Here is a 13,065-nt window from a genome sequence, read left to right on the forward strand (position 1 = left end):
TGTGTATGCAGGTATCCCAAGCCCTCAGCTTCACTCAGGGTGAGTTTACAAACAACTGGTGAGCTTGCTGATAAGGCTCTAGCTGAAGCTGCCCCCACTGACCTGGGAGAGCAGAATCCTCATGCTCTAAATCACCGCACAAAATTCAAGACCTTTTCAAATTACCATCAAGGCCACGATAATCTTTGGTCGTCAATGTTGGGGCCACACATTTTCTCTGCTCTGCATGAGACAGTGGAATGTTCAGCATTGTAGTGGTGGTGGACCCTCCAACTCCACATAGATTTGTGGCTGAGTGGGCGGGATGTTGGATAGAGGGTTCCACATTTGTGGTGCACACACCAATTAACATAGTTTTCCCTGTATTTTTCTTCCTCTATGGATAGGAGGTTGCACTAACAGTCATTAACTAAGGACGCCTAGCCTAGGAATTAAAGCATGTTGATGAGATGCAGTCAGTCAGAGTTATGTCTCCATGGTGGTTCGGACCAATTTGGAGAAATAATTTCCAGATTTGGAATGTGATCCAGGCAGTGAATGGATGCATCCTCAGTAATTAATCTCTCAGCAGCTGAGCGAGTAGCCCCACCATGCAGGATGACAACAACACACACAGGCAGAACAGCCAAGCCAGCTAGCTGGGCAGCTGGAGCTCTCACTCTCTCGCTCTCTCCCTCTGCCTGGCCCATTCATCTCATTTAAAGTAACGGTACAGTTTATTTACCATCATGCCAACCTCACTGTCTGACCAATATGTGTTTACAGTATGAACTAGTGTAAAGGTTTTCTTCCTGGGGTGAAGGAGAGGACCAAAATGCAGCGTAGCCAGTGCTCAACATGTTTAATTATAAGAACAAGTGAACACTACAAACAACTTACAAAATAACAAACGTGCAAAACCGATACAGACCTATCTGGTGCAGAACACAAACACAGAGACAGGTAACAACCACCCACAACGAACACAGTGAAACAACCTACCTAAATATGACTCTTAATTAGAGGAACGCAAAACACCTGCCTCTAATTAAAGAGCCATACCAGCAACCCTAAACCAACATAGAAACACACAACATAGAATGCCCACCCAAAACTCACGCCCTGACCATCACACACATAAAAACAACAGAAAACAGGTCAGGAACGTGACAGAACCCCCCCTCAAGGTGCGAACGCCGGGCGCACCAGCACAAAGTCCAGGGGAGGGTCTGGGTGGGCATCTGACCACGGTGGTGGCTCAGGCTCCGGACGCTGTCCCCACACCACCATAGTCACTCCCCGCTTCTGTATCCCCCTCCCAATGACCACCCTCCAACAAAACCACCTAAATGAAGGGCAGCACCGGGATAAGGGGCAGCACCGGGATAAGGGCGGCAGGTCCTGGCTGAGGGACTCTGGCAGGTCCTGGCTGAGGGACTCTGGCAGGTCTGGCGAGGGACTCTGGCAGGTCCTGGCTGAGGGACTCTGGCAGGTCCTGGCTGAGGGACTCTGGCAGGTCCGGCTGAGGGACTCTGGCAGGTCCGGGCTGAGGGACTCTGGCAGGTCCGGGCTGAGGGACTCTGGCAGGTCCGGGCTGAGGGACTCTGCAGTCCGGGCTGAGGGACTCTGGCAGGTCCGGGCTGAGGGACTCTGGCAGGTCCGGCTGAGGGACTCTGGCAGGTCCGGGCTGAGGGACTCTGGCAGGTCCGGGCTGAGACGCACTGTAGCCTGGTGCGTGGTACCGGAACTGGAGGTACGCGGCTAAGGACACGCACCTTCAGGCAAGTGCGGGGAACAACAACAGGGCACACTGGACTCTCGTGGCGCACTCTAGGCTGGTGCGTGGTACCGGAACTGGAGGTACCGGGCTGAGGCACGCACCTCAGGGCGAGTGCGGGAGAAGGAACAGTGCGTACAGGGCTCTGGAGACGCAAGGAGGCTTGGTGCGTGGTGCCGGAACTGGAGGCACTGGGCTGGAGACACGCACCATAGGGAGAGTGCGTGGAGGAGGAACAGGGCTCTGGAGATGCACTGGAAGCCTGGTGGCGTGTGTAGGCACTGGTGGTACTGAGCTGGGGTGGGAAGGTGGCGCCGGATATACCGGACCGTGAAGGAGGACACGTGCTCTTGAGCACGAGCCTCCCAAACCTTACCAGGTTGAATGGTCCCCGTAGCCCTGCCAGTGCGGGAGTGGAATAGCCTGCACTGGGCTATGCAGGCGAACCGGGGACACCACCTGTAAGGCTGGTGCCATGTACGCCGGCCCGAGGAGACGTACTGGAGACCAGATACGTTGGGCCGCTTCATGGCACTCGGCTCGATGCCCAACCTAGCCCTCCCAGTGCGGCAAGTGGAATAGCCGCACTGGGCTAAGCACGCGTACTGGGACACCGTGCGCTTTACCGCATAACACGGTGTCTGACCAGTACGACGCTCTCTCACTCCACGGCAAGCCGGGGAGTTGGCTCAGGTATCCAACCCGGCTTCGCCACACTCCCTTTAGAAATTTTTGGGTGAGCTCTCGGGCTTCCAGCCCTCTACGTGCTGCCTCCTCAATCCACCGCTCCTGGGCTGTGGCTGCCTCCATCTCCGAGAGCGCGGCGATTCTCTCCACCTTCCCCAGGGTCCTTTTCCGTCCATGATCTCCCAAGACCATTCCTCCTGTGTCCAGTAGTCCTGTGTACTGGGCCGCTGCTGCTCCCCGTTGCTACGCTGCTTGGTCCTGGTTTGGTGGGTGGTTCGTGTGGAAGAAAGGTATTTCTCCTGGTGTGAAGATGGGTCGAGGGAGAGGACCAAAATGCAGCGTAGCCAGTGCTCAACATGTTTAATTATAAGAACAAGTGAACACTACAAACAACTTACAAAATAACAAACGTGCAAAACCGATACAGACCTATCTGGTGCAGAACACAAACACAGAGACAGGTAACAACCACCCACAACGAACACAGTGAAACAACCTACCTAAATATGACTCTTAATTAGAGGAACGCAAAACACCTGCCTCTAATTAAGAGCCATACCAGGCAACCCTAAACCAACATAGAAACACACAACATAGAATGCCCACCCAAAACTCACGCCCTGACCATCACACACATACAAAACAACAGAAAACAGGTCAGGAACGTGACAACTAGTCTCTTTATGGACTTTAAACATTTAGCTAGGGGATGAATTCCTCAGTGAATTCTTCAGCGTCAAACTGATGCTTGTTTAAAAATCAACATTAGAATAAGCAATGAAATTATGAAAAGATACTGTAATATTTCATAACTTCAAATGTCAAACATGCTCTCATATGTCTAGATGTTAGGGTGGTTCTCATTTGTCTAGATGTTCGGGTGGTTCTCATTTGTCTAGATGTTCGGGTGGTGGATTTATCAAAGTTGAAAGATTCCCTTTTGGGGGTGGATGCAATGAATTCCAAGCCTGTTTACGCTGTTCCAAAAATCAACTTTATACAAAAGAGGACAAGAGGACAAAGGCATCATTTAGAGTGCCCCATCAGGCAGATAATTGCAAAGATAGTGAGCACCCTACGCACACAGAAACTAAAGCTGGGGACGCTGACAATTCAATATACCAAGGGCTTTTGTTGTTCAGTTCTAAGAATTCTACTGCTCACCGCCACTCAGTCACAGTGGATGGGGACGAGTCTTGACAGTTCGTAGGCTTAGAGATTCTCCTTCCTAGTGTTGTAGTAGTGTGTGGTCATAACTAATATTTATTTAAAAATTACCCAAGGGAGAACTCTGCAATGAAAAAAAATAAAATAAAAAAAAGACTTGAAAAAGATTAAAAGGAAAATGTTAATAAAGAAACAAACCCCAGATTATCTCCAATAACACTTCAATCAAGACTAGAATGAAGTCTTAGCAAATTGCGATAGTGAAACCAAAATGGCCGCACTTGTAATCCAATGAAATCACACACAATTGCACATTTTCTAGCAGATAATTGGCATTTCCATTCCAGGAATTCGGAAAGGATTCAGACCCCTTGACTTTTCCCACATTTCGTTACATTACAGCGTTACAGCCTTCTTCTAAATGGTGTACAACCATGGCGCAGACAGATAGGGCAGCCGTGCTTCTAGTTTCTAGGCAACTTTGCAGTATTTTTTTTATTTATTTGTTAATTCTTACATTATTAGCCCAGAACATTTTTCTTAATTCCGTTCCTTTACTTTAGATGTGTGTATTTTTGTGAAATTATTAGATATTACTGTACTGTTGGAGCTAGAAACAAGCATTTCGCTACACCTGCAATAACATCTGCTAAACACGTGTATGTGACCAATACAATTTTATTAAATTGTCCCCCCCCCATCAATCTACACACAATACCACATAATGACAAAGCAAAAAACAGGATTTTAGAAATGCTTGCAAATTTATTACAAAACACCCCTGAAATATCACATTTACATAAGTATTCAGACCCTTCACGCAGTACTTTGTTGAAGCACCTTTGGCAGCGATTACAGCCTATAGTCTCCTTGGGTGTGACGCTACAAGCTTGGCACACCTGTATTTGGGGAGTTCCTCCCATTCTTCTTTGAAGATCCTCTCAAGCTCTGTCAGGTATTCACGAGGAGAGTTGCCGCACAGCTTTTTTCAGGTCTCTCCAGAGATGTTCGATCGGGTTCAAGTCCGGGCTCTGGCTGGGCCACTCAAGGACAATCAGAGACTTGTCCCGAAGCCACTCCTGCATTGTCTTGGCTGTGTGCTTAGGGTCTTTGTCCTGTTGGAAGGTGAACCTTCGCCCCAGTCTGAGGTCCTGAGCGCTCTGGAGAAGGTTTTCATCAAGGATCTCTCTGTACCTTGCTCTATTTATCTTTCCCCTCGATCCTGACTAGTCACCCAGTCCCTGACACTGAAAAACATCCCCACAGCATGATACTGCCACCACCATGCTTCACCATAGGTATGGTGCCAGGTATCCTCCAGACGTGACGCTTGGCATTCAGGCCAAAGAGTTCAATCTTGGTTTCATCAGACCAGAGAATATTGTTTCTCATGATCTGAGAGTCCTTTAGGTGCCTTTGGCTAACTCCAAGCGGGCTGTCATGTGCCTTTTACTGAGGAGTGGCTTCCGTCTGGCCACTCTACCATAAAGGCCTGATTGGTGGAGTGCTGCAGAGAGGGTTGTCCTTCTGGAAGGTTCTTCCATCTCCACAGAGGAATTCTGGAGCTCTGTCAGAGTGACCATCCGGTTCTTGGTTACCTCCCTGACCAAGGCCATTCTCCCCCAATTGCTCAGTTTGTCCGGGCAGCCAGCTCCTGGAAGAGTCTTGGTGGTTCCAAACTTCTTCCATTTAAGAATGATGGAGGCCACTGTGTTTTTGGGGACCTTCAATGCTGCAGAAATGTTTTGGTACCCTTCACCAGATCTGTGCCTCGACACAATCCTGTCTCGGAGCTCTACGGACAATTCCTTCGACCTCATGGCTTGGTTTTTGCTCTGACAAGTACTGTCAACTGTGGGACCTTATATAGACAGGTGTGTGCCATTCCAAATCATGTCCAACCAATTGAATTTACCAGAGGTGGACTCCAATAAAGTTGTAGAAACAGCTAAAGGATGATCAGTAGAAACAGGATGCACCTGAGCTCAATTTCGAGTCTCATAGCAAAGGGTCTTAATAATTATGTAAATAAGGTATTTCAGTTTTTTATACATTTTATAAATTTGCTAAAATGTCTAAAAACCTGTTTTCGCTTTGTTATTATGGGGTATTGTGAGTAGATTAATGAGAAAACATTTTAGAATAAGGCTGTAACGTAACAAAATGTGGAAAAAGTCAAGCGGTCTGAATACTTTCCGAATGCAAATACAATGGCCGTGTCACACTCAAATCATTGCGGAGAGGCTACAGCACCAGAAACCATATAGGAAGTGGGGGAAATTATTTTATGGTACCACTGCATTCTAACTGCTGCCAAAGTTGTCAGGAAGAATTTGGTGATTAAAAAGAACGCCTTCTGCCGGACTCTGTTAATCACTTGTAAGCACTGAACAGATTAGGGAAGTCTTTCCCAAATGCTAATAACTGAACATAATTAAATAGCACACTTCCATGGCCCATAGACACTATGACACGGTAATGTTATGGATTAATTTGGTCATGTGACACCTCTGTCTTATATTTCATATACAGTACAGTTGCGATCAATAGCTTAATTCTCCCCAGATACTGCACATATATTTATGCTATTTAAGTCAATGCTACAGTGTCAGATGTTCACATACAGAACACTCAGAAAAGGAGAGCAGATATGAATAAGAATGTAGCCTACATACAGGTTTCTTTCTAGTTTGGGAATTGGACCAAATTGAGAAGAAACCCAAACCAGAGTGTCACCTGGACTGCTTCTGCTGCACCATCTTTTGCACAACCATACTGCTAAACCAGTGCAGGCTGCTGAAGGGAGGACGGCTAATAATAATGGCTGGAATGGTGTCAATGGAGTGGTATCAACCACATGCAAACCACATCTTTGATGTGTTTCATACCATTCCATTGACTCCATCCCATACATTATTATGAGCCGTCCTCCCCTCAGCAGCCTCCGCTGTACTAAACATGTTTCAGGTGTGTTACACCATACAGCTGAACATGTTTCAGGTGTGTTACACCCCCAAACCCCACCTTAGTATGAATGTGGAAACCCAATAACCAGGAAAAAGCCACTGATTATACCATGCAATCCAGTGCCATGTAACACTGATAATGAATTGTAAGGGAACGGTTGGTTTACACTTAAATACTACTAGGAACCCTGTCAGACAGAAACAGCTGTGTGTTGTATAACAGAGAGCAAGAGTAAGGTTTCTCTACTCTACAGTGTGTACAGGGTGATTTATGAGAGTTCTTGTTCAGGAATAAAGTCATGAAATCCATGTCAGTGTCAGGCAGTCAGGCAGTGGGGGTTGTTTTCACCACAAAGTGAGAGTGAGTCAGACTCAGACCAACAGGAGGTGAACATGCCCTGCTCTGGCTTCATCCATGTGGTTCTCATTTCACTGCTCTCTCTGTCTGACTCTGCATGCCATTGCCTTTAACTCTACTAGATATAGTTGAGGACAAAAAGTTGAGTGCATGCTCAGTGTCATGGGATGTTTTCCTCCCCATAGTTGGAAAATGGAGCCTTACAGAGAGTACTGCCAGCTGGTTATCAATATATGCAGACATCTGGCTATAGCCTAATATTGATGTATATTTTTGTGTGATATCTTACAGTTGCGAAAAGCTGATATCCAATTGTGCATTAAATTGACAAAATGATAAACTGGAAAAATCACATAAAATAATGACTTATTTTCCTCAATTACCAACCCAGCATGACTTTGAACTTGGGGTGATTACTATTGGAAGCTTCCTATTGAAATGTCAATAAGCTTTTTGTAGCACTCGATAGTATAGTAGACCATTTTATAAGTTAATGCTATTAGACTACTAAAAAGTGATTGTTAATGTAAAACTATACTCAAACTTCTGGAGAGATGACCCCTGTGTATGCACGGGTGGTGTCCACATGCATACCGGACTACTCTACTACAATATTTTACAGTGCATTTAGTGCATCAAATTCTTACAATAATTACAAATTACCCAGGAAAGTCTATATTCTGTCTTTCCCTGGGTGGAAAATAACTAGCTACACAACAACAACAAGGAAACTTAATACAGTTTAATTCTTGCTTAACAAGTTTTCAGCCAGTCACTAAACTAGAAGACGGATGACGGGTGAAACAATTCACTGCGCTTTTTTATGAGGCAAATATAGACTGTAAACAAAGAGCAGCCATGTGTTACTTACTTTCTGAGCAACACGTCCCGTGACCCACAGTAAATACGCTGCCATGAACACATGTGCCCAGAACGAGCTGTTGCAGGTCATTTTCCTTATTTTTTCCTTTTCCCCGACGCACACTGAACCATAACCCGCTCTCGCTTCCCATTCACCTGAAGTCTCGGGGGCGCGCTTTCACCGTTCGTGGACCCGCATGCAGAAATCACAGGGGGTTGTACTGAAGGGCTCACAACTTGACAGTCAGTACAATTTGTCCACAATCATTTTGACAAAATTTACACTTTCAATGCACCATGCGTGGGATTAGGAATAGTAACCTACATTTCCCTGTAGTAGGTAATCTGCAGACCATTGATTTGGAGTAACTTTATATGATTGTGTTGTGATTAAGGAACAGGGCACCACCACCTGTTCCATAACAGGCCAGGCAACATGGTAGCAGGGTAATAGTACTCTCATTTAGGGGGTCCCGTGCACAAACCCAATGTGAACATGGGTAGCTTACTCTTGCATTGGTACCACCAATTAGGCGGAGGGTGCACAAAGTGAGCTTGTCCCAGTGTAGGTGTAGATATAATGACTTTATGAATGTGTAGAAAATTGAGAAGGGAAAGCTGGAGCGGAACAGGGCTGAACCATGGGACCTCTATTTAGAGAGAAAGTCCACTACCACCTGTGCCATAAAAGCCCAACCCTTTTGGCAAAGGCAATATACAATCATATAGGAAGGCTACACTTCTAAGCCTATGGCTGCATTTGCACAGGTAGCCCAATTCTGATCTTTTTTCCACTAATTAGTATTTTGACAAATCACATCAGATCTTTTTACATCAAATACATTACTTGACTTATGCAGAGTTGAGAATACATTTGTGTAAAGTTGACACAAGTATGTTTACAAATGCCCTGAAGATGATCTGTATCACATGGAGTTAATGAGATTAGCTGATATTCATAAGCATGCTGATTAATGGTGATGTAGACCTATAGAACAAAATGCTCACTAAACTGTTTATCATATTGTTTGGCTGGCTTTAACAGCTTTAAGGGCAAATCAGGAGGGAGTAGCATCTATTGTCTGCCCTGTCAATGTTAAGTAATCATTCCTGAGCATACTCACTCATATGCACGTCAGTGAGTACATGGGACAGTCTTGTGGTGGAACAAGATACTGCACATTTCTTGGTAAATACATCCTTATCCTTATGTAGCCTTCCTATTGATAGTATTGCTACCAAGAGGTCTTGGCTTTTATGTGAATTGTGAGAAGAAAAAAAACAGAAAACATAAATATTAAAAAAACAGATTAAAAATAGGACTGAGAGCCTTGGATTACAACTAGCTCAAGGGACGTAATAGTTGCTATCTGCCACTGAGGGGGGCATTTTAACGTAAATGTAGCAGGAAGAGAGTAATAAACAGTGATGCCTATGAAGATTAGGAGGTAGAGTCATTGTCTTTGGTACCTTGGTCTTTGAAACACACATTTGTGCATTCATACCTGGTAAGGGACAGAGACCAAAATCCCACACACATGGCTCCTCATCTCTCCTTCTCCCTCCTCCTCCTCATCTTCTCCAGACTCGCAAGTAAGGGTATGTGTATATATGATCAAATGATCAGCATTGCTTTTAATCTGAAGATTATTACAAGTTTGGTTGCCGTTTCCTACTAAACATTGTAACTTTAAACACATTATTCTTGCCAAGGTTGGGGTCAATTCATGAGTACATTTATAAAATTGACACCAACCCTGGTTCTTTTACTAAGAACCAATGTTCTTTATCCCACATATTCCCCCTACAAAGTTAGTCTGCAAATCCAAACATTCAGTGAAGTGAAACAATAGTTGTTTTTATTAAACAATTTATTTAATTTTTTCATATTCAACACAAAAGAATCACACAATACACCAAACTATACAGGAGCCCATTGGGCCACAACAAATAAAATACAAAAATAATAACCAATAAGACAAACCAACATCCCAAACAAACAGAAAAATACAAACAAAATACATAGGGAGATAATTTAATTTCTTCTGATAAGTGGTACTTCGTGGCCATGATATTCCTTTATGTAAAAACCAGAATCGTTCCCATATCTTTTTGGAGTCTATATTATTTTTCTTGAGCCTTTTGTCAAACATGATTTCATAAGATGTCATTTTTATCAACGTAATTAAATGATAGTGAAACATCCCACTGGGCATACCACGCCATTTCAACGTGGATAATAGGGTAATATTTGGTTGAGATGTTGATCAATGAGATAACAAAATACAGTAATTACTGAAAGTCTACACACCCCTGGCACAGTCTTCAAATTATTTTCCTACAGATCAACACAACCTACTCCACAATTGTAAGTTGAAAGAAAACGATAGAAAATATTCCAAATGAATTAAAAATAGAAAAATTAAGATGTCTTCTTGATTGCATATGTCTTTACACCCCAGAGTTAATACTTGGTGGAAGCACCTTTGGCAGCCATTACAGCTGTGAATAATTTTGAATAATATTCTACCAACTTTGCACAACTCTTAGGGCAACATACTGTATATCCATTGTTTGGCCAAATTTGCTCATGCTCAGTACATTTGGTTGGGAATCATTAATGGACAGCAATATTCAAACCTTGTCTCAGATTTTCAAGCAAATTAAAGCCAGGACTGAGACTGAACCACTCAAAAACACTGAACACCTCTTGGAAATTCCTTCTACTGTGTATTGCCGTAAGAATTGTGCAAGGTTGGTATAATTTTATTCAAAATGATTCACAGCTGTAATGGCTTCCAAAGGTTCTTCCACCAAGTATTAACTCAGGGGTGTGAAGACTTAGGCATTCCAAACATCTTTATTTTTGATTTTTGATTAATCTACTTTGAAAATGTGGAGTGGGTTTTTGTAGATCGGTAGGAAAAATACATCTATTTAATCTCTTTTTAGATTTAATTTAAAGGCAGCAAAATCTGAAGACTGTGCAAGGGGTGTGTAGACTTTTATTAGTGACTATTTTTTCACCCATTAAAAAAGACAGACAAAAGTTAGTTAAATGTGTTATCGCTATGCTTTTAACCATCTAAAAGCACAACCAAATTCCAATGAAAAAACAATGTCAGATTTTTGGTTTAGTTGTCACCAAATGTCTATCACTGCACTTTCAACCATTTTAAAGCACAGCAAAGTTCAAATGGGAATACAATGTCAGATATTTTGTTTATTTATACAACAGATGAATGTGTTATCATTGTGCTTCAACTACTAGTAGAACCAAATTACCTTGATTGCAGTTAACATTACATTAAAAGCACATGGTGCAAGTGATCAATGCCAATAGAGATTCTGCATAGATTATTATAGCAATTGTGAAGATCTCCACAGACGTGCAACGACCTATGCATGCTATCTTGAACATGCACGCTTTACATGATTTAACAATAATACATTTATAGTTACAGTAACCTCAAAATGCATCCATGGATGTGTTACTCATTTTAAGGTTGAATGTTAGTTTGTAAGATAGCCTTAAATTTAGCCTATTTACTGTATTACAAAAGTGATATTGAATTAGCTTCGACTGTCAACACAACCAAATATCAACATTTGAAGGAGATTTATCTTCTGCTTAGATAGTTCCATCTGTGCCACTGGCATTAATTCCAGTTCGTCTACAAAGTAATAGTTTATATGTTGGATACACTAAATAATTGATATGTTGGATTCACCCAAAATCTAAATCGAATCAAATTAAACTTTAAAAGCACTTTAAATCATGTTTGATTTGATTTAGTCATATTTTTTAACTTTAGTAATTGGGTGAGACGTGTATCCAACATATTAATTATTAATTTGGAGACAAACAGGAAATAAAGCCAGACTAAGTCAGTGGCACAGATGGAACTATCCAAGCAGAGATCTCCTTCAAATGTTGATATTTAGTTGCGTTGCCAACCAAACACAATTCACTAAATATCGTAACATTTTAAATCAACCAGAGCTTGAAACCATAGCACTAGTGTAGTGTCTATTTTTAGTTGAATTCTAGGTGGAATTGAAACAATAGCTTTTGGTGACATTGCAAATAGCATCATTGATGATATATACTGTGAGTGATAAAGTTTGGTATATGATTGCTGTATATAAGTGGGTTAGCTGGTCACATAAGCCCACTGCTCACACAGTTGTTTTCATGCTACAGATTTTACCATCGACAACCATCAACATCATCAAGCCCTGCACAACTAACGTGCTGTTTCCTATTTAACAAAAGGTATTTACACATGTTATATTTTGTATTGTATTTTTGTATTTTGTTTAGTCCCAGTATGAAAATGTGATGCAAGGGATTTTACCATCGACAACCATCAACATCATCAAGCCCTGCACAATTAACGTGCTGTTTCCTATTTAACAACAGCAGATAATAAATAATGCTCAACTGGGACCACTGGCTGGAGTGACTGTAACAAGAAATTGGGGAGAAAAAGGGGTAAAAAAAAACAACAACAAAAAACAATGTCAGATCTTCAACGTTATATCCACATTGAAATGGTGTCGTGTGCCCAGTGGGATGTTTCACTATGTTGTTAAAAACATGTTATGAAATCTTGTTTGCCAAAAGGATCGAGAAACATAATAAAGACTCCAAAAAGATATGGGAAAGATTCTTGCTTTTACATAAAGGAATATCATGGCCATGAAGTACCACATCAGAATAAAATCAATAGGCTGGACAGCACCTCCTACTGGAGAATTTATCTATCTACAGCTACTCTTTGGTCTCCCATCCAGGCTTTTAACCAAGCCCTGCTTGGCTATAATATTTGTCACTAACTAGTGCCTATGTGCTACAGTATCATGAGATTGACTTTTGAGAGAGCTCCACCTCAAAAGTAAATAGATTTACTGTTGTTATCAAAGTAATTCCAACGGGTAAGTTTAACAGAGAAAATGAAATGCGACCATACTTTATCACTCACAGTATATATCATCAATGATGCTATTTGCAATGTCACCAAAAGCTATTGTTTCAATTCCACCTAGAATTCAACTAAAAATAGAGCACTGACAATAGTGGATGGTTTCAAGCTGCTCATGGTGATATTCCTTTATGTAAAAGCAAGAATCTTTCCATATCTTTTTGGAGTCTATTATGTTTCGATCCTTTGGCAAACAAGATTTATAACATGTTTTTAAAACATAGTGAAACATCCCACTGGCAACACGACACCATTTCAATGTGGATATAACGTTGAAGATCTGAC

At 42.3% G+C, this 13,065-nt stretch overlaps 1 protein-coding gene across 1 annotated transcript in view; it reads right to left on the minus strand.

The window, feature by feature from the left end:
- Positions 1–7,940, minus strand: part of LOC111957419 (uncharacterized) — a 33,687-nt gene extending 25,747 nt beyond the window's left edge. The window contains exon 1 of the mRNA XM_023978235.2: positions 7,806–7,940. Coding sequence (XP_023834003.1) covers positions 7,806–7,886 — 81 coding nt within the window. The 5' untranslated portion in view covers positions 7,887–7,940. The remainder of the gene's footprint in view (positions 1–7,805) is intronic.
- Positions 7,941–13,065: the final 5,125 nt, after the last annotated feature.

Source organism: Salvelinus sp. IW2-2015, linkage group LG33, assembly GCF_002910315.2.
Source record: "Salvelinus sp. IW2-2015 linkage group LG33, ASM291031v2, whole genome shotgun sequence".
In the NCBI taxonomy this organism is placed as follows: Eukaryota; Metazoa; Chordata; class Actinopteri; order Salmoniformes; family Salmonidae; genus Salvelinus; species Salvelinus sp. IW2-2015.